The 25,209-nt window shown below is 48.7% G+C and overlaps 3 protein-coding genes across 7 annotated transcripts; 1 reads left to right on the top strand and 2 right to left on the bottom strand.

Annotated features, from left to right (window-relative positions):
* Positions 1-1,118: 1,118 nt before the first annotated feature.
* MEAF6 (MYST/Esa1 associated factor 6) lies at positions 1,119-11,823 on the bottom strand. 4 transcript variants are annotated; one of them, XR_003707816.2, is made up of 9 exons: positions 11,569-11,823; positions 11,220-11,335; positions 10,216-10,303; positions 9,502-9,547; positions 8,086-8,275; positions 3,312-3,341; positions 3,083-3,141; positions 2,517-2,550; positions 1,119-1,779 (listed from the first exon to the last, which is right to left on the bottom strand). XR_003707816.2 is itself a non-coding variant. In XM_028739216.2 (8 exons), the coding sequence occupies exons 1-8, from the start codon at positions 11,671-11,673 to the stop codon at positions 1,771-1,773; spliced, it is 618 nt and encodes a 205-aa protein (XP_028595049.1). In that variant the 5' UTR covers positions 11,674-11,823; the 3' UTR covers positions 1,119-1,770. The 4 variants fall into 4 exon arrangements, 2 of the variants coding, with proteins under 2 accessions (XP_028595049.1, XP_028595050.1); XR_003707817.2 differs by lacking the exon at positions 3,312-3,341 and having other exon boundaries at positions 11,569-11,822; XM_028739216.2 differs by lacking the exon at positions 3,083-3,141.
* A 1,598-nt stretch (positions 11,824-13,421) lies between these two features.
* SNIP1 (Smad nuclear interacting protein 1) lies at positions 13,422-18,822 on the bottom strand. Of its 2 annotated transcripts, none has more exons than XM_028739219.2 (4): positions 18,506-18,822; positions 17,351-17,453; positions 16,454-17,031; positions 13,422-14,918 (listed from the first exon to the last, which is right to left on the bottom strand). In XM_028739219.2, exons 1-4 carry the CDS (start codon positions 18,583-18,585, stop codon positions 14,654-14,656), a joined length of 1,026 nt encoding a protein of 341 aa, XP_028595052.2. In that variant the 5' UTR covers positions 18,586-18,822; the 3' UTR covers positions 13,422-14,653. The 2 variants fall into 2 exon arrangements, with proteins under 2 accessions (XP_028595052.2, XP_028595051.2); XM_028739218.2 differs by lacking the exon at positions 18,506-18,822 and adding an exon at positions 18,052-18,489.
* Positions 18,823-19,652: 830 nt separating this feature from the next.
* On the top strand, positions 19,653-24,288 carry DNALI1 (dynein axonemal light intermediate chain 1). The gene is made up of 6 exons (XM_028716366.2): positions 19,653-19,873; positions 19,996-20,132; positions 21,344-21,513; positions 22,186-22,364; positions 22,699-22,863; positions 23,937-24,288. The coding sequence occupies exons 1-6, from the start codon at positions 19,793-19,795 to the stop codon at positions 23,970-23,972; spliced, it is 768 nt and encodes a 255-aa protein (XP_028572199.1). The 5' UTR covers positions 19,653-19,792; the 3' UTR covers positions 23,973-24,288.
* The last annotated feature ends 921 nt before the right edge of the window (positions 24,289-25,209 follow it).

Below are 25,209 nucleotides of genomic sequence, written 5' to 3'. Positions count from 1 at the left end.
GCGGTATACAAATATTTTTACAAATAAATAAGGATTGATCTTCCTCTTCCTGGCTGCAATACAAAATTGCAGTAATAATAAATCAACTGAAAATATGCTGCCTTTACTTAACACCCAAGATCTTTTGCCTATGTTGGCTGCCTTACTCTGCCTAATGTCAGGGCCCAGCCCCAGAAATTCCCAATACTTCCCTTGGGAACCCCAGGGACCCCATTAGAAGCCAGGTGTCCCAGTGCATTTTGCCTAACTTGTTATCCTCCTTTCAATGGCTTTCTTGCCATCTTCACTGCAACGTAAGTTTAAATGCTAAAGGGGTTCCAATGTGGCAAAGGGAGGTGACTTGTGATTTATCTTGGTGTTGGTGGGAGGTTTGGTTGTAGGGTCTGACTTTTAACATCTAGGCTGAAGGTACTCTTGGCTGGTTACTTCCTAGCTGGATTCCTCTGTCTGAGTTGCCTTTGTTTAAATGCTGATTGGCAGGGGGAGGAGTGGCGAGAAAAGGGGATGGGCCAGAGGGGAGACTTGTCCATGAAGGTGGTTGCACACATTTCACACACTTGCCCAGCTGATGCTCCTGCATCTTCGGTCACAGAGATTTCTCCACCATTCCCGTAATTTTGAATCCTTGAAATTCAGGGAGGTGTGACAACAGAGTGCAAAACTGGAACAGCCCAAATGATGAAAGCAGAACTGGGTGATTTTCAGGTGCTTGTTTTGGAAATCCATGTCTCTGGTTCCTTTGCTCCCTGCTAACAAGAAGGTGCCAAATCCCACGACCACCTGGCGTCCCCACGTCTCAGAAGGCCTCTCCCAAGTGCTTCAGGCTGGATCCATGAACGGCCACAAGCAGGTGAGCCGACAAAACTCGCCAGCACAGACATCAGAGAGCTCCCTCCCAAGCCCCCCTCCCCAGCACTTGCCCAGGTCTCCTGGTAGGACCTGCTTGCCTCTCCCCAGAGCTCTTGGCTGCAAAAGGGCTTCCCTGTCTTGATGCAATGGTGCCTTGCAGACCACCACCAGCAGGATCTGGCCCTGACCCAGGCTGGCTGGCCAGCTAGGTCCCCCCCCCCCCCCCGAATAAGACATGCCTCCTGCTCAGAAACAAGCTCAGTGAGATGGAAGTTTGATGGCTTTATTTACAAACAAAAGACAGAAGTGTTTTTTAAAAAGAGAGAGACTCTGCCCCCACCGCCTTCATCCCTCTCAAGCATCAGGAGAATTAAATAGTCACCTTCCTGCTCCAACCCGCTACCTCTTTGAAGTAGTTCCCCCAGCATCACCACAGTCAGGCTCCAACAAGAGGGAAGAGGACCCACATAGACAAGGGGGCAGCACAGCTGGACCATTTCTTTTCTTTCTTTTTTTTAAAAAAGTTGTAATTTAATTATCAAGGTTTGTTGTTGTTGTTTTTTAAAAAAGCAACATCATGAGACAAAAAAATGGGTTATAATCAACCAGAAGAAACAGAAGGAAACATCAACAAGAGCATTTCCTGATGGTTGTTTTACACATGATGGAACAGCAGCAGTGAGGCTGGCGAATCCAAGGTGGGCGTCTGTCGCCGAACAGCTGAGAAGGAAGGAAGCAAAGAAGGAGCAGCTGCTGCTGCTGTCACAGATTGTCCCCATCAACATCATCTGAGCTGAGCCAGGACACCTGGGCAGTCTGGGATGGGAAAGAGCTGGCCTTGTGCTTATTCAGTCTCCTGGTGAGGGCTGGGATTTGGGGCGGAAGGCAGACAGGCTCTTGGAAGATTCAGCTTGGAGGCATCTAGTAATCCTGTGGCAGGAAAGAATAAGGTGGCAGGGCATCAGGACAGCTGCTCCCACAAACTGCTGCTTCAGAATCCCACCCCACTCTTTGCATTCAGTGTGCGGAGAGGGAGGAAGATTTAGCTCAGCAGGGGCAATGCCAGAGAGAAAGACGGATGCAAACACTGCCTTTGGTGAAAACATGAGAACGTAACTGCCTGCTGGTTCAGGCCAACGGCCCAACTAGTCCAGCATCCTCTTTTCACAACAGCCAACCAGATGTTGCAGTGGGAAACCAGCAAACAGGACCCAAGCATAAAAGCAGTCTCCCTTCTATGGTTTCCAGCAACTGGGATTCAGAAGGATTACTGCCTCCAATAGTGGAGGCAGAGTGCAGCTATCACGGCTAGGACAACCCTTTCCATGAACTTGTCTAATCTTTTAAAGCCACCCAAGTTGGTGGCCATCCCTGCCTCCTGCTGAAGAGAGTTCCATAATTTAATTCTATTTAGCTGTGTGAAAAAAAACATCTTTAAGCTTAACTACTTAGACACATTGCCCTCTATTCATTAAGTGGAGGACTCACCCTTTAGTGAAAAGGAGGATTCACCCTTTAGTGAAAAGATGGGATTTGTCTTAACTCCTAATCCACCCTCCCCATCCCAGAATTCTGCCATTGAAAGAAGAACTGGGTGAAGAGGGAGGGCAGGGGATTGAAAGTAGGGGGTGGAGAAGGGCATTCCAAGGTCAGAGGATGATACTTACAGCTCGGGGCTTTTTGTTCAATTTGAGATCAATCCTGCAAGGAAGGAAAGAGAAAGGAGCTTTCAGATGAGATTCAGGGAAAAGTCAGATCCAAAAACCAAGCCACAGAATGTGGTTAATTTGTCCCCAGTTGCCAATTCAGCCAGGCCAAAGCAGAATCTGCCCCCACCCCAGCAACATACCCCAACCCTGCACAGAAATGCAGTTTTCTACCCACATAATCAGAAGGAAAATGAATTAGAGAGTTAGCCAGCATCCATAGACTGAGTTAACATGTCATGCGCTATGTTAGCAGGTTAAAGAGTGCAGCTCTTTTGAGGAGAGAGCGGATGTCAGATTGAAAGAGGATTTGGCTACCCCAGCCAAATCAAAGGCCTCGTGTTTCTCTGCAGCGGGGTGGAAAAAATGCCAAGTCCAACATGGGCCATTGGCTTCAGAAAAGCAAAGCAAGAGAAATCAAGTTTTCAAAACCCCAACAGAAGTTTATCTGCTTTTAAAAATGATGTAAAGGAAGCGGAAGAAGGAAGCCGATTGAATATTGCCAAGGTTATTAAATAAAAAGTTACCTCCAATGCGCTTTTGTCTGTATTTTAAAAAACTTGCCAGCCTAACCTAATATACATACCTACAATTAAACAGATAAACTATGGGTTAGAATAGCTTTGACCAGGCATGGCGGGAGGGAGGAGTAGGGGGGGGGAAGGGAAGAGATGAAAGCAGGGGAGGGGGGGTTGGTGTGGAGAAAGGTCTACGGACTATAAACACAGCACAAGAACTAAGTCAAGTCAAACTTACTCAAAGTCATAATCAAACATGCCAGACGGGCTGAGGGGGCAGCATTTGAAAGGAAGAAAGCAACAGACATTAATATACTAAGGAATTAAAATTAATTAGTCGATTAGCCACCCTAGCAAGTTTATTCAAAAATAAAAACAGAGCCAGTGGCAGATGAGCCGAACCTCAGAATACGGCATCTGATGACCAAGCACCGGCCTTTAAAATCCCTCCCTCTCTCCCCCCGCCCCACTCCCAGCCTCTCAGCCTGGCACCCCACAGATTCCACCTCCCACCCCACAAGCTCTGTGGAGCATTCCTATGGGGCTCAAGGGGAGAAGAGCTGCGGGGGGGGGGGGGAACAGGCAGGTGAGGAGGAAGAAGGATGATGGGGAGGGGGGCAAAGGCAGCTCTTAAGGGCAGAGTAGCAGTGGGTGGGAGGGAGCTGACACGGGAAGGTGGGAGAGCAAAGGCAGGAATAAGCAGCACCAGAACGGATTCGGTCCCAGACATTCACGCACATGCCAGCCTCACTCACAAACCCCAGTCTGGATTCTTGGGGGGATTGGGATTTTCAACAGACCAATCAAACACAGCATGGCTATGAGACTCCCGGTCCGGAGAACCCAGGAGGAAGGGAAAGCCTGAAGTGCCCCACAACATCAGTGGTGTTTAAACAGAGGTTGGAGGGCCATCATCTGTCGGGGATTCCTGAGCTGCAACTCCTACACAGGAATCCTGTCCAGCTCTATCTACTCTGTAAATCTTTGATTCTACCCAGCTGCCAGATATTCTGAATGCCCACCTAGGATGTGAAACTATGGCAGATTCCCATTTTCCACCCCTTGTCCCCCTCTCCCACCACTACCTTTTGCACTTTCCTAAATTGCAACCCCTGTGGGGCAGGTCCCTGCCCTCTCACTCTTACAGAGCAGCCTGGACTCAGATGGGGCTATGCCAATAGCCATAACATGCTGCAGTTAGAGGTGACATTTCACCTGCATTTTCCATCTCTCATCTGCTCAACGGAGGCCTCTTTCCTATTTGAAGATGGGCCCTTGGCAAACGCCCACTAATTTAGGAGCATCCCTTGCTGTGGACCTGAACTGCATCCCTGGGGCGGCTTCTTCCCCACCCCCCCTGCAACCCATAAATGGGTTTGCTCAAGAGGGTCAGCATGGAGCAGTGGTGAATCAAATGCCCGGCTCCAAACAGTGAGTCACCGGGTGAACCATGCCTAACCTACTCCCAAGAGCTGCTGAGAGGATAAGAAAGAACCATAATTGTCACCCTGAGCTCCTTGGAATGAAGAATCAAAATTTACTAAAATAAAGCTACCTCCCTCTACATTACTGGTGGGGAACTTTTGGTCCACCAAGTGATGCACCATGCTGTTTTGGGTGCCGTTCCAGCAGTGGGAGAGCTGAGAAGCAGAGAATGATTGGCTCTGCTGGGACAGGCCAGCCCCATCGGGCCTCCTCTGCCCTCAACTGTCACCTGCAGGCAGCCATTCACCCCAGGCTGCCTCTGTGGGAGAGATGGGTACCAGCAAGGCTCATTTCATCAGCTTTGCTAGAGGCCTAGCTCCATCAGGCACCTCCTGCTCCTGAACTGTGCCAGCTGGTCAATATAGGAACAGCTGTGCAGAAATTGGTGTCCGAGTTTTGGTTTTAATTTTCCTCTTCCCTCCCTGTTCCGTTTCCCTTGTGTTTCATGGTTTGTTTGTTTTTAATAGACTGTAAGCCTGCAGTTAGGGATTGTCTTGTCTTGATCATATCTACTCTAGTGGCCAAAATTGTGGAAACCTTTTGGGAAAAGTGTATTTCCGAGGTTTGATGGCTCATAACACCACTTCTTTTTTGGAGTAATACCATAAAATTCTATATCAATGTAAAGATCATTTAATGAAGAATGTAATGTAGTAACTTTTATGAAGGATTATTTATTACAACAGCAGTCATAAAGAAGAAATGTGAAACACATAGAAAAAATGAGATATGCAAGAGTTCTCACCATGTCAGTTAATACTTAGTTGGGTAAACTTTAGCTTTAATTACGGCATTACGATGCCTTCCCTTGGAATGAACCAAGTTTTTTAGTTCTGCAGCTGTAATAATGTGAAACCAAGATTGAATTATTGCCTGTATTAATTGGGTTTTATTGCTGGGTTGCTTCTGACTAACAAGTTTCTTTAGTTGGCTCCATAGGTTTTTGATTGGGTTAAGGTCTGGGCTATTCCCAGGCCATTCCAGCAGTGGAATATGATTATCTTGAAACCACCTTTTGCAATCAGCAGCAACATGTCATGGAACTAAATCCTGTTTAAATATTAAATAAATATTTCTATAAATGCTTCATTGTCTATGAAAAGATCACGTGTGGAACGCTTCAGTTCGGGCTCAAGTATTTCATTTATGTATTTTGGGGCATTTACATTCCCATTAATGATGCAAATTCTGCCCACAGCTTTTGCTGTCATACAATCCCAGATCATAACACTAACTGGGTGTTTCATGGTAGGTGTAATGCAAGTAGGATGTAAATCTTCTCTGATTTTTCTCCTCACGCAAGGAGATTTTGGTCTCATCACTCCAAACAACACTGTCCCACTGTTCTGCTGTCCAGTTGGGTTTTAGCCCAGTTTAATCTTTTCAGCCTTTGTTTGAGAAATAACCGTGGCTTTTTCCTTGGAATTCTAGCATTTAGAACATATTCCTGCAGTCTGCGCCAAACAGTCCTTGAACTCAACTTCACATTACATTGCGCCATGTCATCTTGTATACACCCAGATTATTTTTCTGCCACGTAGCCACAAGTCTCTCAATTCTTCTGTCGTTACTTGCTGTTATGCACCTTTTCCTGCCTTTACCAGTCTGATTTTGTAGTGACCTTATAGCTCTTCAAAAATTTAGAAATGCCACCTTTAGTTAAGTTTCCACCATTTTTTCTTCTAATTTCTTCATAACTGTAGCCTTGTTCACTTAACAGTACTATTTTACATCACTTTCTGGGTTACCAGTCAACTCTTTGCGCCATTTGTTTAATTTTATTACGTTTTACAAGCTCACTAAATGAAAGAACACACAAAAAACCAACCAACTTGATAGCAATCATCTAACACACTGACCAATGTCCTCCTCTCAGCTCCAGTACATAACATCAACAGCTGAATCCTACTGTGACCTGATTGGATCATTGCCAAAACAAGACGACACCTGATTGGCTCTCTAAACACTCATGCTCATTGGCTACATTCAAATGAAGGAACGCTACTGCATATCAGCCTAAGGAAGTTGTGCTTCTCTGTTCTGGTTATTTGGGTATAACTTTTTACAGAATACAGGTAAGTGAACTTAATGTTGCATTCTTCATTAAATTATCTCTCCATTGATATATAATTTTATGGTATTACTCCAAAAAAAAAGCGGTGTTATGAGCCATCAAACCTCGGAAATACACCTTTTCCAAAAGGTTTCCACAATTTTGGCCGCTAGTCTAAGCTGCTCTGGGAGTCTTTGGGGCTGAAGTGCGGGACGCAAATGCTCCAAACAAAACAAATAAAATAAACCACGCCTACCTTTCTCAGCCCTGATGGCAGGTGAATCAGGTGTAAGAAAATTCAAGGCAAGGCTTGAGACCTCAAGCTGGAGCCCCCTCTAAGTGCTCTCACCCCCGACTCTTCCTTTACAGGCAAAATGGGCTGCTTTTTGACGGAACATCTTTTTCTATTGCCCTGCACAGTAACAGGAAAGGGGCAGGATTTTGCCTGTAAAGGAAGAGTCAGGAAGGCACCTTCTCCTGCTTCCTCTTCCTTTGCAATCACACCTTGAACATCCTATGACCTGACATGTATTTTTATTTATGAACAACAGTCCCACCCCACCTCCTTCCATCCAAGGAATTCAAGGTGGCATTGGTTGGTTCTCCCTCTGCACATCTTATCCTCACAAGAACCCTGTGAGGTAGGTTAGCCTGGGAACAGTGACCAGAGCCCCCAAGGTCACCCAGTGGGAACTTCATGGCTGAGTGGGGATTTGAACTCTGGTCTCCCAGAACTTAGTCCAACACTAGTGTGATTCCTTAGGGGGGCACTAAGAGGCAAAGGGGTGGCGGGGGGTGGCCGCTAGAGGTGTAAATAACTCTCAGACTTCGAAAAGCTGGTATCAACGTATCAAGTTCATCAGTTTTCTTGAAATAATTAAGCTAAATAGCGTTAACTGGATTTTGAATAAATGTGCAATTAACTGTTACAGTTTTGAATTCTAGTGTGTTATTATCTAATTACCTTAACGGGTCATGCAAACCGCTAATCTGAATAATTCTTTTTACAGAGTAGGGGGCACTGGGGATGAGGTTATGGAACCAAGGCAGCGGTGGCCTGAAAAAGTTTGGGAAGCACTGCTCTAACTGCTGCACTGCACTCCCCCTGCCCACCTGTCCAAGTGGCCCAAAAATCCAGTCCCCCAGCCCTGCTCTGTGCCACCAAGAGTCCTCTTCAACACCCACCTCAAAAGAAAGATTTGGTAGGGCGAGACTCTCCTTCACGGGAGGTTTTTAACCAGAGGTTGGACGGCCATCCCGCAAGGGTTCTTTAGCTGCGATTTCTGTGTCACAGGGGGCTGGACTAGATGCCCTTTGGGGCTTCCAACTCTACAATTCTATGATTCCAAGACCAAAATATGTGCCAAGCCAGAGGGGGAAATCCTCTGGCAGGGTATTTGCCCTTCAAAAGAAGGTGCCCTCTAAACCCCCCAACTCCAGCTCAGCCCACACACTTGGCCCTCGCCCACCTCACCTGTGTCGATTTTTGTTCTTCCGTTTTTTGTGGCTACTGTGGTGGCTGCCCGAAGTGGAGGATGCTGCCTTCTGGGGCTTCACCCCTTGGACGGAGCCGTCCAGCTCTTCCGCTTCTTCTTGGCTCGGTTCGTTCTCCTGGTTGTGGAAGTCTGGGGAGGTGTCGCTCTCCGTCCCGCTGCCAGGCTCCCCTGAAAGAGAAATCCGGGCACGCCTCAGAGCTCAGAGAAATAGCTGCTCTCATTGGCTCTGGCCAGAAGGCCAGCCCCCAGGGGTCAGGAAGGAAGCCCCCACAGCAGGGAGGAAATGCGCTTTTTGCACCCACACCTGAATCAATTATCAATTTACTTTTCTTTAAAAAAAATTAAATCATTATATTTCTTACCTATTCTTATCTTAGAAAACTCAGAGCAGGATGGAAGAGTAAATAAGTAAGAAACATGGGCTGATTTGGGTGATGCAAGGGTTGCCCTTCTCCTTGATGCACTAGCCTTCCACATGAAAGGCCTAGTGTCAGTCAAATGTGCCAAATTAGTAGATATTCTCACTGGTCTGTTTTATTAGGCTTTATACTTACACAGCAGAAAGACCTGCACACACAATGGATTCTATGTGCTATGGTCATCCAAATGATATAAATCAGCCTCAGCTTACATGAGGGAGTGTTCTGTGAAAATCCTATGCAGATGCCAGATGTGCCTATGTGATGCCAGAATTCTTAGTGGGGATGTGGGGAAAGAAGCACCTTCCTCCACCCGTGGTGGGACTGCCCACAGACATTCAAATGCTGGACAATTGGTCAAGAAATGACCAAAATCCTCAAATATCCCAACACCACTGCAGATTTATCTACTAAATCTGTAGGAAGAGCAACTCAAAGTTTTCAACTCTCAGGAAAAACCTTGCAGGACTTGTGACTTCTGCTTTGGTATAAAAATATGTGAAGTTTAGCATTAGCTGAAAAAATAACTTCTAAATTACTTGGTGGCAAAAGCTTAGAGGACCCTAGAAGTTTTTACGCTGTTTGGTGAAATATTATATTATATATAATAAGCACACGGGACTCTCTCTCCACAGAACAATATGAAATTCAGCTTTCCTAATGGTCTTAAGTATTCCACCAGTCTAACGTTGGGTCTCACCTAGATATACTGCACTTATTTTGATATTTCTATTATTTTTATTGTATTGGGTTTTCTATTTACAGTACTTCAATAAAATAGTTAATTATTTCTTTTTTAAAAAAAGCTTTCCACATGCAGGGAGCTTTTGGCATTCAATCCTGTTCTCTTCCAGAAGTGGGACAGTCCAACTCTGCACCTTCTGAGTTGGATTTCACAGCATCTGTGAAGTGAGCAGTGTGGAGACAAGTTCACAAGAGAGGAAGGGGGCTCAGCAGGAAGGAAGGCCAACTTACGTTTTTCAATGAGCTGGTCCTGAACTCCTGCCAGTGCGCTGACCGCCTACGAAACCGAAAGAGACCAGATTGAGGAGGATTGTGGGAACTTCTGGGAGACTCCACCCCATCGCCTCCTTCTCAGGCCACTCAAAGAGGTGCCACATTTGGCTGGACTTCCAAGATTGTGCCATAGGACAGGCACAGGACACAAATCCCAGCCCACTCCAAGTACCTGCCCTACTTTCTATGCTTTGGCAGTATCTCCCTTGACAGGATCTCAGGCATCTAGTGATGGGGGAAAGCTTCCTCTGCCCCAGGAGGGCTGGCATTGGTCCTCCCTCAAAGAACAGACTACACCTGAATAAGACAAGGTGGGAAGGAAGGAGACTGGGAGAACCCAAATGGTGTGTGTTGTGGGAGAGGGCCGGCCAAAACTGGACAGGAAGAACTCCATGCTTTAAAAATAACAAATAAACACAGAGTTTGCTCAACCTGAAAGATGTCTAGAGAAGCTGAGGGATCAGTTCAGTGATTTCTTCCTGGCAATAGGGGAGGATACAGGGAGACTACCTAGAGGAGGACCAAAAGTTGGAGGCAGCAATGCTGCTGAGTACCAGTTACTGGAAATCATGCAATATGCTTTTTCCACATGTTTGGGTGGAAGGAAGGACATAGGAGGGGGAGGCTTCAGAAAAACAACAGAGGCCACCCTCGCCCCCAGCTTGCACTCACAGCAGCTGATGTGACTGAAGACTTGCTGAAAAGGCGCTCGGCTTCTTTGAACTTGCGGTTCCGTCGGTCATTCTTGCTGTTGGAGTTCCTGGAAGCAAGAGAGGAGAAAGTAGATAGAAACAAGTTTTTCTCCCTGACTGGACCTTCAACTGAATATTTAGGACAGCTACACAGCATATCGTTAAACTATGGAACTTGCTCCTGCAGGAAGCAGTGCTGGGCACCAACCAAGACAGCTTTAGAAGAGGATTAGGCAAATTCATGGAGGAGAAGGCTATCCACGGCTACTAGCCAGAATGGTTATGCTCTGCCTCCACGGTCGGAGGAGGTAAATGCTACTTAATGCCAGTTGCTAGAAACTACAGGAGACGAGGGGGCTCTTGAGCTTGGGTCCTGCTTGTGAGTTTCCTGTTGGGGCATCTGGTTGGCCACTCTGAGAACAGGATGCTGGACTAAAAGGATCATTGGCCTGATCCAGCAGCCTTCCTATTGGCTGGTGTAAGTCAAGGGCAGACCTGTGAAACTGCATCTCCCCACCACCACCTCAAATAGGGAAGCCACCCCTCTCTCTCTTTTCAAGAACAAGTGGGAGGGAGTGCCCTTTTGCAGGATGCCTTCTGGACTCTAGAATAAACTGTGGCTGCTGTATGACAACAGATTAAGGCCCATGCCCAGTGGGTGAGACACACACACAACCGGACCCCAGAGAGGTGGCTGTAGCCCCTGCCCAAAATCAGGGGAGGACCACTGGTGAGGCAGGAGATGGAGGGTGGGGGGAGGAGAAGGAAGGAGTAGCTCAAAGCGGAAGGGGGGCAGCAGGGAGTCACCTGCAGCAGTCCAGGCCATGGGACACCCCCCAGAGGAGAGCTATAGGGTTTATCACTTAGAGCAGGGTGGACCTGGCGCAGTTGCAAAGTGCTTTGCTAGAGGTCTCCTGTTGCTACCCATGACGCCGGTCCTCTTTGAGGGCAGCTTTTCCGTTTGGCACCCCGCCCTCCACTCACTTCTGGTTGGTCAGGTAGCGGTCCCAGCCTCGGATGATGTTGCCGTACATCTGGGTATCTTCCAGGTAGCTGCCCTCGAAGGCGTAGATCTGACGCTCCAGGTTGGCCAGCGTCTCCTGCAAAAGGGCAGAAGGGAGAGAGGAAACATCGAGCGCGCGGTGGGGAGGGGCGGCAGGGGAGCCTCGCGGTGGGTGGGGGCTTTTGGAAGAGCAGGGGCAGAGAAGACACCCCTCCCCGCGCCCGCGCCCACCCACGCTGCCCGGGCCAGGGGCATCATCATCATCATCATCGCCCAGGCCTAGCCCGCCCCTCCCCTCCCCTCCCTCGGCGTCGGGGGGCTCCTACTCACGGCCAGCTCCTGCTTGCGCTTGACCAGCTCGGCCAGCTCGCGACGGGTGTCCGGGATCTGCGGCGGGGCGCCGGCCTTGGTGGCCGCCCCGTGGAGCGCCGCCATCGCCCGCGAGAAGGAGGAGAGCGAGCGGCAGGAGGAGAGGCGAGAGGAAGGCCCGACCCAGGCAGGCGAGCGGGAGCGCGATGCCGGGCGGAGCCGCTGGGAGCAGCAGAGGCTGGAGCCTCCTCCTTCTTCGCCGTCGGGCCAGCCCTTGCGCGGAGGCGGACGCAGCCAAGCGGCGGTTGGGCGGCCCTCAGGCGGCAGTCCCCGCCCCGCCAGCTCCCTCCCTTTCGGCGGGGCTTCCACTCCGCCGAGCCGCTCTCGATAAGCAGCAGCAGCAGGAAGGATGGAGGGGCCGGAAGGCTCCGCCCGCGCTTCCCTCTTGGATCTAGAAGCGTCTGCCGGTCCCAGTCCCGAGTGGGTGGGCGGGCTGGGAAGGGTCGAGGAGCCGACGGACGCAGGCCCACGGATTCCCGCCGCCCTTCCACCTGGGGAGGTCTCCCACCCCGCCACGAAGCCAGTTCACAGTTGGGCTCCCAAGCCTCTGCCTTTCTGACGTTACTTGGCAGAAGAGGGGACGGAGAAGAGTTGCACTATCGCCTCAGTACAGATATATTTAGGGAACGTCAACAGGCGAGAAGTTCCTGGGATTCCTTCAACGGGGCAATGGGTGCAAGATGAACCAAATATTTTGTTAGGAAGCAGAAAGCAATTAAATTTTGAACCAGGTCTGAACCAGGTGGCAGAGGCCCCTCTGTCTTAGGGAGTGAGTGATGTGTGACCTTATATCCCTTTTCCTCCAAGGAGTTCAAGGCGGTGCACATGGTTGCCCTTCTTCTATTTTTGTCCTCACAGCAAAACTGTGAAGTAGGTTAGGCTGAGAGGCAGTGACTGGCCCCAGTTCACCCAGTGAGCTTCATGGCTGAGTGGGGATTCAAACCCTGGTCTCCCAGGCTGTAAACCGGCACTCTAATCACTGTCACACTGGCTGTCTTTTATCTCCTCTGTGCCAGTAGAAAGATCATCCAAACCTAAGCTCATGGTTTGTACACCCCAGACAAACTGTAAGCCGGAAACTATTAGGACAACACATTAAGTGAAATAACTGCTAAGCTGACAGCAACTGTGAACCCACAGTTGGGTTTGGCATTATAAAGTGGGTCATTCAGTTGAATGTACATGGGCAGAGCCACAGAACACATTCACCTGCCCATCTCAGACCAGGTTGTCTAATATGTTCTTTCATGGATTGGTTAAGTCCATTCTTTGCTGCTCTTCCTTTTTAAAAATTGGGGCTGTGTCATCCCAATTTTGTGATTTTGCCACCTGCAGTGTTAGAAACTGAGATATGAAAGCTAGGAGCTAAATGGCACCTTAAACCTAGGTTATGGGAGCAACAACAGAATGTCTAGGTGCATTTTTTTATAACAAGAATACAAAGGCAAAAATGAATGAACTGCAGCTCAAATATTCTGTTCACTTTTCACATGGTCTAGTCCTTCCCCTGTTCACCCCCCCCCAACATTCTTAAGAGGGTCACAATGGCACTGTATTGAAAATAAATATTTTGGTATTGGATTATGGGGCACAGGCTCTAAACAGCTTACAGTGAGACTCCGCAATAGTGATAGAATGGTTTGCCGTGCTTGCTGAATGCCATTTAAAAAAAATACACAGAGCTTTGTAAACTCTATTTTTGCTGCTTATCTGTAATGTCACACCAGCCCACCTGTTTTTATTTAAAAGTTAAGTAGGAAATAACATTATCAATTTGGAGAAAGGAAGAAAAAACCCACACCAATATAAACATGTTCAAGCTAAATTTACAAATCCTTTATTTAAAAAAGAAAATAGGGACTTCTGGGAAAGGCGATACTGCTGTCCAAAACCATCTCCATCACCTAAAAGCTTGAAAATCTGCATTTTGGCCCCATATTTACATGCTAAACTTTATCCTAATATTCTTCTAGACATGCACACAACCCTATGCACATGGTACATTTATGCAAACAGGAGGTGCTCTCAGAAAGTGTGGGGCAGTAGGAAAAGTTACTACCCCTACACACAGCAAGTTGTGTTTCCTTTATTGTAAGGCAGCTACACACAAAACTGCAGCTACAGAACCTGTGCAAAAGTTTTCAGAGTGCAAAAGGGTTGTGGGCGAAGGTCTCTTCCACCTCCCTTCGTACAACACTAATACACCTCCTGCCTCTTGCTATCAGTAAGACAAAAATATAGTAGCATCCACATTGAAAGAAAGGAAACTAAACTTACTTAAATGTTTTTTGGAAACTATCCACCATGCTAAGTTTAAAATTATTCATGGGGTAATACAGGTGCCTGAGAAACAAACTTAATGCTCCCTTCCTCTCAGTGGTAAGAAAGCCAGACAGAGGAGACAGAAAACTTCCTTTTCACTCCAGATTCAACTGCCAAGGATCTGGAAAGTATATCCCTGAAAATGTATTTTGATGCACAATTTCCTACATGAATCTCAGAAATCTACACAATTTTTTCCAAGTTCTTTTATCTCAACACATCAATAAATCGAACTGCTAGAGACATTACAGAACATCCACCAGGCTTTAAACCAAAATTCTACTTTTTTAAAAAAAGTTGCATCTATCATTTTTTAAAAAACAGTGTGCAAGCAAAAAATAAAAGGGGTGGGGAGAAGCAAAATAGCCTGTTTGTTTGGGAAAGGCAATTTTTGTACAGGGTGGTTTCTTGTTTCAGTCTTAAATTAAAAAAATACATTGAGAAACTCTAGCAACACAGCTGCGATGTCAGCTGGGCATCAAAAGTGACCTCGCTTTCCTAGCACCTTCTGATTAACCCAAACCATTTGAAAAGCAACAGTTGGCTCTACTTCAGTGCCCATAACCATCAACTGAGTGTGTGAGAAGTTCACAAATTAACATGACTAGCCAAAGGCAGCAGATTTTAAGGCAGTGAGAGGCATCGGGGCAGCAATGCTTCAGTCCACACAAAGGATCTGAGGCTCAGCTGCAGAGAAAGGTTAAGTCCACCCCCTGATGGGCTGTCAGGTGGATTCTTCCTCCTCTTCCTCCTCATCCTCCTCCTCTGCCTTCTGGTCCACCTCTGAGGTATCTGATGACTCATGGAGCAGAACATACTCCCTGCTACTGAACCCAAATTTCAGGACATCCTTCTCTTTCAGTTCGTAGTAGCGCTGAGGCTCAATGCGCTGGTTGTTCAGAAATGTGCCATTGCCTGAGCCAAGGTCAATAATGTAGGGTTTTACCTTCCGGCCCACTGTGCCATCAGGGCGGGTGTATTCCACAAGCCTTGTAAGAAACAAGAGATTTGTACTGATTAACAGCATAATATATGGGAGCCCAACTTCGTTAAGATTTCTCCCAGCTTCCAGCATCCCACAACAACCCTGTGGAGCACATCTTAAAACATAAAACTCCTTTGAACATAACTGACAGCAGAGACCTTATTCAGGAAGAAGAGCTATTTAGTTGTGACTGCTTTGCTCAAGGAGATCAGCTGTGGCTCTTTCCGCCTTGAGAAATTTATAGCTGCCCTAATCTTTAGTGGAACTATTGATAATGAACTTAAAGCCCCATAAGGTCTGCTCTGGTTTTAAACATTCAATATGCCCCATAATTGCAATTTCTGATCATTCCCAGTCCTCACACTATTCAGCATGCCAGGGATGGGGAATAGGAACCACCCAGTGAGCCAGATCCTTAGGCAGGAATTCAAAGTCATGCTCTTACGACTGTTCTGTCAGCACAAATATTTCTGCTTGCCAAGCTGTACAACCCCCATGTCTCCTGGGTGCTGCTCTGGGGGTTCTCCTGACCCTTAAGAGATCTGGAGGAGGCATAGGGAGGGTAAGCTCTGTTGCACTGGCTTCCATTAGCTTGCCAAGTTTGTCAAGGCTGGCCCTTAATTCCCCCACCCCCTGCCAACGTCATAATACTGCCAGATGACTGGCACATGCACATGTTGAATTCAAAGGAGCATGCCTTCAAAGGGACTTGCTGTAACCACTGATTGGCAGTCAGAGGGAGATCCTTTGAAGTCATTCTCAAGAAAGTGGTTTGGGTTCAAGCTGCTTTCTCCATAAACAAAGCATTTCCCCCTCTGCAGAGGAAAAAAAAATTCTCTGTTCCAAGGTTTGAATCCACACCCCTTCCTGCAAACAATGCAAGTCCCCTCAGCTATGCTAGGGTGTTCCTATCAGCACCAACAAAGAACCCGCTTGTAAAGGAACAATTGGGGGCTTAAGTTAAATCCTTTATAACCGTGTCTATACCTGCCCCACACTTCACATCCTCTATGTAAGTACAAATGGGGAGCAGGTGACTGTAGTCTGTGGGGAACAGTTTCATGGACCAAACTGGGACCTGTGCCAGGTTTAATTAGGTCCTTGGGCTAGAGGCTCCCCAATACTTGCTTGGGACTTGTTGCTTGTTTGTCCCAAATTGAAGGAATTAGAAGGGTTTTACTAGGTGATAAGGCTGGCATCAAATTGCAGGCAAGGAGCTTTAAAGCAAGGACTACTTTCTCAATAGCGACATAGTGTGCCAGGAAAGAGGAGCTACGGTCAAAATGAAAGCAGATAAGTGTATTTGGCATAAATATGCTGGAGAGGGGTAGGGCAACAGGGAGGTAGCAATTACAGGGCATACTTGTCAACAAAATGATGTATCCAAAGTCCTTAATACTGTCTCTTGCTGTATGCTGTATAGATCCCAGCCAGTAAGTGGGGAGTATTAATAGCTAACTTGGAACTAACAGCTACTCATAGTTCATAGAGGCTCCTAATCAGCTACATATCCACACCCACACCTGGGCCAAGACTTACCGGTACTGAAAGACAGCGTGTTGTTTGGAGCAGGAGGGGTGGTCAATAGGGATATCAGCAATGCGTCGGTGCCTGCCCAGCAGGTAGGCACTCTGCCTGTGAATGTACATAACTGGGAGAACTTCGTCGTTCTTGAAAGGATACAAACGCCACCGCTTCTTGGGGATCCGTGCTTCCGGGGGCTCGCTGTATTTGATCACAACACCACGGAACGTATTGGAATCCTCCAGAAGTGCACCAGACAGTTCAAAGCTCGGTTTCTCTTTATTCCCTGGCTCTTTGTCTGTGCTGTGTGACCCCTCTGCCCCTGGATTCTCTTCGTCACCGCTGGCTTCTGCCTGCTCCCGGCGCTCCCGTCGTTGCTCATTATATAATTCCCTCTGTGCCTGCTGAACCTGGAAGCGATGACCATCCCTCTCCCTTTCGTGGCCCCCAGGCTGATCCCGGTGGGGCTTCCTTCGGCCAGAATGGTCCCGATGTCTGTCTCGGTCATTGCTTCTTTCCCGCCTGTGGCCTGGCTCAGAGTGGTCTCGATGTGGACGCTCCTCATGCTCCCTCTGGGAGCGTTCATCTCGCTCCTACATTAGGGCAATAGCAAAAGGCAAGTTTTAAAAAGTTCTGTTCATGAGTATAAATAAGTAAAATGGTTTCAGCTTTTCATATATTTTCTAAAACTGTAAAACTGTTATCCCAGCATGCTGAATTTAATAGCCACACTACAAGGTCTGCTTGGAAAAATTAAGCAATTGCACAATCTAATGGCAGTGCTAGTGTTTGTTTAGCTTTTTTTTTTATACCAGTAACTTTTGTTTCCTCAAGTTGTCCATACTTGCTTTAATCCCAAGTGTGCAATACAATACAAAGCTTCTGTCAATTTTATCTGGTATGCCCAGTTACCTGCTTTACTTTAGGTATCACATGATGCGGACTTCGGCTTCTTTTCTCTCGGGGGGATTTGCTTTTTTTGTTTGAGGACTTGTTTTTTCTTTTTGACTGTGACCTTTTAAAGATATGAAACCAAGGTTAAGCACATGAATTCCCATCAGCAAAAAAAAAAAGGCACATGCAAGTCAACACACTTGATCCACTGTGGTCTGGTATACAGCAATTCAGAGGTGAGAGTGGGGCATCAATAAGGAATATATACCCGACATTTGCAGAATCATACAAGGCAGCTTAAATAAAAGTTAAATCAACAAAGTACAGAAGATAAAAACGCAACCAGGAAGCATAACAAAACAGCAAATAAAGCCAACAACTATTTAAAGAGACAGCAGGTGACACAAAGACTGGGGGCTGTGAGGGCTTCCTGTATCTTTCCACTGTCTGCAATTCCTCCTATGCTTAACCAAGATCTGAGGTGAAGGCCAGTGGGATAAGGAGACCTTCACAGTTGAGGGGGCATACTGTACTTGCTGGGAGTTGCAGTGCAAAACATCTGGAGGGCACCACGCCGGCAAAGGCTAGTATGTGTAGCACAACTCTCACAGTCAACAGGTGAAACTCAGTTTCCCCAATGTGTGAGTTATCTAATCAAAGCCCAATGCCACTACAGAAGCACTTAACCCACATTTCCCATAATTGTCATTCTGCCCTACCTCACCTTCTTGCAAAGCCAGTCAAGCCAGACTTGAATAGGAAAAAGTTGCCAGGAGACCATTGTATTATTCGTTGTCTTCATATCCCACCTTTTTAAGGCATGGAGCTCAAGGTGGCAAACATGGTGCCAGCTACCCTGTGGGGCAACTTAGGTTGAGAGAAGGCAGTGGCTGGTCCCAAAGGTCACCCAGGGAGCTTCATGGCCGAGCGGGGGTTTGAACCCCGGTCTCTCCCATGTCCTAGTCCGACGCTCTTAACCAGTACAGCATACCGACTCTCGGTTCTTCAAGGCTCCTTTTTATAAGGCAAAGGGCAAATAAAGCGAGTCGGCCCACGGCCTCGCCCCACCCCCCACTTCCCAGTGGAGGGGGAGGCGGCGCTGGGCCGGGCCCCTTCCCCTCACAAGATACGGGAGCTTCTGAGCCCATTCCCGCCACCCCCGGGCATCATCACCTGCCGGCCCCCGAGTTCCCCGGCGGCGGCGAGTGGCTTCCGCGCGGGCTCCGCTTCCGCCGACGCTGCGGCTCCTCCATAACACCGCCGGCCTCTTCTCCTTCTTCTTTTCCTCCCGCTTCCGCTTCCAGGTCGTCGCCGGTGTCACTATCGAGAAACACTTCCCAGCCAGGCTCGATGCCGCTCTACTTACTGTGCGCTCTATGGCTTGCCCTGTGGACGGAGTTGTCTGGAGGACTAGTCGCGGTCAGACGCCCCCTGGTGGCCACTGATAAGACATTTACTTAGCCATGCAGTGATGGCCAAACTTGGCCCTCCAGCTGTTTTGGGACTACAGCTCCCATCATCCCTAGCTAACAGGACCAGTGGTCAGGGATGATGGGAATTGTAGTCCCAAAGCAGGTGGAAGGCCAAATTTGGTCTTCACTGAATGGGTTCATTTATTGCTTTTTCATAACAAACGAGAGAGAGAGAGAGAGCGCGCGCGAGCAGGAAGCTCCCCCCCCCCCAAAGCCGTGTGTGAAGCGCTGAAGCGCTGCAGACGGAGGGAGGTGCGATAAATACGGAATTTATCACTGGGGGAAAGGAGATGCTCCTCAATCCTTTCCGAAACAGCTCTAGACGTGACCCAGAAGTGAGGCTCGCGACTGCGGGGCCACCACGTAGAATGCCCCGTCGCTTGTGCTCGCCAGCCGCGCCTAACTAAGCTCACAGACCTCCAGGCGCTTTCCATGACGGGCAGGGACAGTCGGGGGCGGGGGTTGAAAACAAGGACAGGCTCATCCTGAGCAGGTGATCGCTCCGCTCCTCTCTCTCCCTTTCTCCTCTCTTCTAGTCCCAGCCTCAGGGAAGCTGCTTTGCAGGACAGTTTTCGTGTGCAAAGCAAAATAGCAAGAATACCCGCACTGGAGTATGTTAAGAAGGATTCAAGCAAGAACAACCCCGTGCTTAGCCGGGAGCGGCTCTTCTCTGCTTGCCTCCGAAGTTTCCTCCAGGCAGCTCTCGGGAGGAACAGGGCAGCGGTCCACGGTACCCGGAAGTCGGCGCAGGCGGCGCTACTCTCACGAACCCTTTCGGCTCCTGCGTGTCTCTAGGCTGCAGTGTTGTAGATGGGGCGGCCGCGGTGCTTTTCTGCGCAGGCGCGGGCTGGAGCGTGTCATGTGACTGGGCTTCCTGTCCGAGCCCGGTCGCCGTCGCTATGCCAACCTTAGCACAACAGGTCCCGGGGCGAAAGCCGGGCCCGCCCGGAGCAGGAGAGGAGCCGCCGCCGCCGCCCCCGCCGCCATCATGATCCCGCCCGCGGACTCCCTGCTCCGCTATGAGACGCCGGTGCTGGTCAGCCGCAACACCGATAAGCGTTCGCCCAAGGTACGTCCCGGGGGGATGGGGGCTGGGTCTGAGCTCCGTGCACGGAGCCCCTCCGCTCACCCCAGCCAGCCCCGCTCCACTTGCCTCTGTCTCCGTCTTCTCCTCCTCCTCCTCCTCCGCAGGCGCGTCCGCTGAAGGCGAGCCCGCAGGTGGGGCCTCCGCCGGGGCCCGTCCCGACGCCGAAGGGCAAGACCCCGCCGCCCACTGTAGACGCCACCAAGCAGCCCGAGGAGATCCTCAATGCCATCCTGCCCCCCAGGTGAGATGCAGGCTCTGAAACCAAGTGGCTCCTGGGCAGGGGCATCCCGAGTCCCCTCCTCCTGCTGGGGCCGTAGGGGCAGCTGAGCTACCAGTCCTGGAGGGCTCCCCACCACAGTAGAGGCCAGCAAGGAAGCTCTATTCTTTGTTGGGGGGGGGGGGTTCCAGTTCATTCCAGACATGACAAGCACCTACTGCCCAGCTGCCTCGCTCTGCGCGAGAAGAAGCCTGCCTCTTCTCTATAGTGGCAACAGCAAATAAAACTTTGTTCTGCAGATGCATGCTGAACTGGCAGCTTTAGAGGGTTATAAACATCCACACCCACCCCAAATACAGTCATACATGTAACGTCCGCTTCATGTTATGTTCTTTCAGGTTACGTCCTGCGGCAAACCGGAAGTACCGGAAAGGGTTACTTCCAGGTTTCGCCCCATGCGCAGAAGCACAAAATGATGTCATGCGCAGAAGCGGTGGATTGAAACGCACCACTGCGGGTTGCATTCTTTTCATGTTGTGAACGGGCCTCCAGAACGGATCCCGTTCGCAACCAGAGGTACCACTGTACTGAGCTGCGGCGCCATCCTGCAGTTACAGATCTACTCACAGTGCACTCAGATCCAAGCAGCTCAAGTGGAGGCTACAGTGTTCTTAATGCCCTTGGACATGGGGCCATCCATACCTCATCTTAATGTGGATTATAAACCCCTCCCCCGTGCCCCCTTTAATTCCCCCTCCTCCATGGGCATAGCCAGGATTTCAATTAGGGGGGAAGGCTTTGTGTTGGGGGGAGCTCAGTTAAGTATTTTTATTGATTTAAGGGGTCAGCTGCCCCCCCACCTGGCTATGCCCATGCCCTCCTCTACATGTTTTTCTCCAACTGCTGCTGTCACTCACTTTCTCTTCCCTAAATCTGGAGTTTCCCTATACAACTGATGTAGCTCTTGTATTCAAATTTTCAAAGCATGGGAATCTCTATTTAGGGAGGACTAGGTATGGGGCAGCAGTAGTTTGAAGAGGACACTTTAGGTTGGGAATGATGGAGGCACGAGGAATTCACAATCCATGATAAACTGAGGTTTGAACAGCCTTCGGGTTGCTGTCTCCTTTCTAAGATTTAGAAGCCACTGGAAATGTCTCTTTCAGTACCAAAACATAAAGTGAGCCTGCTTGGTCTCCTTGAATCCTAGCCTCTCTCTGCTTGCTTTGGTGTAGAGAATGGGTGGAAGAGAACCAGCTATGGATCCAGCAGGTGTCGAGCACCCCCAGCACACGCATGGATGTGGTGCATCTGCAGGAACAGCTGGACCTCAAACTCCAGCAGCGCCAGGCCCGTGAGACAGGCATCTGCCCTGTGAGGCGAGAGCTGTACTCCCAGTGCTTTGGTGAGTGAACAGAGCCAGCCCTCTCCGCACGTACAATCTCATCCAGAAAATGAGGGCATGAGTCCCAGGCCCTCGTTTCAATGATTTGTCACATCCTCACCCCCAGTTCTAGTCCTACACCTCTTCCAATTAAAATGCAGTAGCACCTCGGGTTACATTACCCTCGGGTAACGTAAACTTCAGGTTGCAAAAGTGGCAAACCCGGAAGTGCTTCGCCGCACGCTTATGCACAGAAGCAGTCTACCGCCATGCGCATGCATATAACAGTGATCCTCGAGTTGCGAAAACTCAGGATCTGGCCAGACCTCCGGAACAGATCCCGTTCGCAACCACTGTAACACACTATGGTGTTATTTCCCATCCCACCCTCACCCCCCAAAATACACCCCTTTCTGCTTATCCATTTCTTTTTAACCGGCCTCCTAAATAACTGTAGTTCATCTTCCTAGGAAAGCCTCCCTGATCAACTTTGTTGCTGCTACAAGTACAGCTTTGAAACCTAAGTTAGAGCCATTAACTTGCACGCAAGCTGGAACACCAAACACTGAATAATTCTTGTCCTTTAAGGCAGTCTTGAGTCCCTAGCTTCCAACCTCTGGAGGTGGGTGGGAGAAAGAGCATCAGTCCAGACTTTTCCCAGGCACAGCCTCATTTGCAACTCTTCCCTTGCAGATGAGCTGATCCGGGAGGTGACCATCAACTGTGCAGAGCGGGGACTGCTGCTGTTGCGAGTGCGAGACGAGATCCGGATGACGATTGCTGCTTACCAGACCCTGTATGAGAGCAGTGTTGCCTTTGGCATGAGGAAGGCACTGCAGGCTGAGCAGGGCAAGTCTGATATGGAAAGGAGAGTAAGTGTGGAGGCCAACAACTCCCACCGCTGCACGATCTTAGTTGGGGAAAGAAAAGCACAGTTGCTTTGGGCCTCAAAGCTTCTTAGCAACCATGAAGTCTACCACTTGCTTAAAGTTGTGCAGTGCATCTTATTGCGACTTTGCGAAGGAGAATCATCAGCTCCGAAGCTGAGCTGCCTAGGGTGAGCAAGCTGTGGGAACCACCTGAATAGTAATTACTGTCACACATCCTGCCTGCTTCTACTAGGTGACAGTAAAGAGGCCTGGAGAAGTAACACTACACTTCTTGTGGCCACTCATTAACCTGGTGGGTCTGTTTTTTTGCCCCAAGATTGCAGACTTAGAGGATGAGAAGCGGGACTTGGAGAGACAAGTGAATGAGCAGAAGGCCAAGTGTGATGCCATTGAGAAACGGGAACTTGAAAGGCGGCAGGTGGAAGAGAAGAAGCACACAGAGGAAGTCCAGTTCCTGAAACGAACAAATCAGCAGCTCAAGGTTGGTTAGAGGGGACAGGGGCTGGATTGGTGCATAAAGAAACCACTCTTTCTTGGACATCCAAATTCTGTTGGGACTCCCAGCTCCAGTCGGCAATGATGGAAGTTAAAGTCCAGCAAATTCTCCACTCCTAACAGGATTCTGCGTTTAGACTTTAGGAGCCTTCCCTCCCCATCACCTATTGGTTTCTGACTTTGGGAGGGTTGCTACATCTTTCCTGCTCATCTGTTATACACAGGACACACCCAAGTTGATTTGGTCATGTCAGTTTCTAGTTCCCAATTTACATGGCCTCCCAGTAATGTATGTATCATACAGAGCTGAGCAGGTCAGTTGATAGGGTGGGATATTTTACCAAGTTTCAAAGGGCTACTTGTGGGAAACCGAGGCCTGTTTGAATACTTCACAATGGGTATTGTGTGCTTAGAAATCTTAACACCCCTAAATTACCTAAGGGACAAGGGGAAAGAAACAAGTTATGATTGGGGTGGAGGGACAGAAAACACTTTCCTCTTACCAAAGATTGGTGGAGCCTGCTTCTGGCATGCAGGGAAGAAAAACCAGCAAGAAAATTGGATGTGGCCCCCAGTAACCCTTCCTTGTTCAGTGGCAGCCAGTGGTGTTTTTTTCTAATTGGGCATCAAGTTGCCTCTAGTCACTGTTGTGAGCCTGAGTCCCAGAAATGATGTTCATAGCACAGCCCTCAGACAGCCAAGGGCTTCACGGCCAGTCATGAAAGCAGAGAATGCAAACCACTGTTACAGCAACTTTGATTCAATTTCCTCTTTAGTACTTTTACATTATGAAATGAGACTTTTGTAGCCAGGAAACAGTGCCAACTCTCCACTTTCTTCTCATAAAGCAACAGATTTCCATGCCAAGAATGAAAGAAACTTAATTTATAAAACATGGGATGAGGAATGCAAGAACAAACAACACCCCCCTCTCCACTCCAACTTGTTTCAGCCCCCAGCACTGCAGCAGCCTCCAAGTGAAGCAGTGGGTTGTTAGATGTGCACCTTCTGGCAAAAGTGAGAGACTAATTAATTAGTCTGTCTTTTTCTGCTTTTCAGGCACAGCTTGAAGGCATCATTGCACCAAAGAAGTAGTGGACCTTTCCAACAGCCCAGGGCTGGAGGGGGGAGTGCCTCCTGAGTGGCAAACAAAAGAATATCTTCCAAGAGTTCTTTAAAAAAGGTTCAAGATATAAGTTGCACCCCCTCTCTCATCTGGATCAGCTCCCCTTCTTTGCTTCTAGTGATTTCTCAGCTGGTTTGGGATTTGCCTCACCAGTTTACCCTAAGTGGAATTTTTTAAAGTATTTTTTTATGTAGTAGTACTTCAGTTTGTTATTACTCGGCAAGCCTCCGCCCTGCAGCAGGACAGAGGTTCTACAAAGTCACATTAAACTAAACAATTCTGAAACTTGGTCTGTTTGCTTAATTGGCATGAGTTTCCTTGATATTTAAATATCCAGTCAGCCTCTTTAAGAACATAAAGGTAAAGGTACCCCTGACAGTTAAGTCCCATTCACAAACGACTCGGGGGTTGCAGTGCTTGTCTCGCTCTACAGGCCGAGGGAGCTGGCGTTTGTCCACTTCCAAAGACATGGCCAGCATGACTAATCCGCTATTGGCGAAGTACATGGAAACGCTGGTTACCTTCCCACCGGAGTGGTACCTATTTATCTACTTGCACTGTGTGCTTTCGAACTGCTAGGTTGGCAGGAGCTGGGACCGAGCAACAGGAGCTCACTCTGTCGCGGGGATTCGAACGGCCAACCTTCCGAGCGGCACAGTGGTTTAAACCACAGCGCCACCAGCCTGCTAAATCAGGCCAGCATCCTGTTCTCATAGTAGCCACCCAGAGGCCCCAGTGGAAACCCAGCAAGCAAGATTCCAGCACAGGAGCCCTCTCCCCTCCTGTGGCTTCCTGCAACTGGCATTCAGAAGCATTGCTGCCTTGAACTGTGGAGGCAGAGCATAGCCCCCGTGGCTAGCAGCCACCAATAACCCTCTCCTCCTCCATGCATTTGTCTAATCCTCTTTTAAACCCATCCAAATTGGTGGCTATCACTGCTTTGTGTTTGGGCGAGTTCCATAGTTTAACTTGGGAAATGTGCAGTTTTACTTGCTGCTGCTTCATTTCTTAATTTCCTAGCCAGAGGTTTAACAAGGGTCAAACTCTTCCCACTGAAGCAGAGCTAACTGATCCCATCTCCTTTTATGGCAGGTTTATTTATTTACATGCAGGTATGTGCTCTATCAGTGATTTGTAGCTCCAATTACAGGAGCATCTGCAAGTTCAAGGTTCTATATAAAAACTTCTCCATCTGCCAAAAACACA

This window comes from Podarcis muralis, chromosome 7 (genome assembly GCF_964188315.1).
Source record: "Podarcis muralis chromosome 7, rPodMur119.hap1.1, whole genome shotgun sequence".
Lineage (NCBI taxonomy): Eukaryota > Metazoa > Chordata > Lepidosauria > Squamata > Lacertidae > Podarcis > Podarcis muralis.
Note: the sequence above shows the minus strand (reverse complement) of the source record. Positions and strands in the feature narration are given on the sequence as shown.

What these genes read in the sequence shown, in the direction of transcription:
- SNIP1 (XM_028739218.2), bottom strand. Translation starts at nt 18,134, where the DNA reads ATGAAGACAACGAATAATACAATGGTCTCCTGGCAACTTTTTCCTATT. An exon ending in TGGCTTTGCAAGAAGGTGAG is followed by an intron (nt 17,454 to 18,051) that starts GTAGGGCAGAAT and finishes TATCTTTAAAAG; the next exon opens with GTCACAGTCAAAAAGAAAAA. An exon ending in TGATACCTAAAGTAAAGCAG is followed by an intron (nt 17,032 to 17,350) that starts GTAACTGGGCAT and finishes GCCCTAATGTAG; the next exon opens with GAGCGAGATGAACGCTCCCA.
- MEAF6 (XM_028739216.2), bottom strand. Translation starts at nt 11,673, where the DNA reads ATGGCGGCGCTCCACGGGGCGGCCACCAAGGCCGGCGCCCCGCCGCAG. An exon ending in CTTCAGTCACATCAGCTGCT is followed by an intron (nt 9,548 to 10,215) that starts GTGAGTGCAAGC and finishes TCGGTTTCGTAG; the next exon opens with GCGGTCAGCGCACTGGCAGG. An exon ending in GGACCAGCTCATTGAAAAAC is followed by an intron (nt 8,276 to 9,501) that starts GTAAGTTGGCCT and finishes TTTCTCTTTCAG; the next exon opens with GGGAGCCTGGCAGCGGGACG.
- DNALI1 (XM_028716366.2), top strand. Translation starts at nt 19,793, where the DNA reads ATGATCCCGCCCGCGGACTCCCTGCTCCGCTATGAGACGCCGGTGCTG. An exon ending in CCGATAAGCGTTCGCCCAAG is followed by an intron (nt 19,874 to 19,995) that starts GTACGTCCCGGG and finishes CCTCCTCCGCAG; the next exon opens with GCGCGTCCGCTGAAGGCGAG. An exon ending in GAACAAATCAGCAGCTCAAG is followed by an intron (nt 22,864 to 23,936) that starts GTTGGTTAGAGG and finishes TCTGCTTTTCAG; the next exon opens with GCACAGCTTGAAGGCATCAT.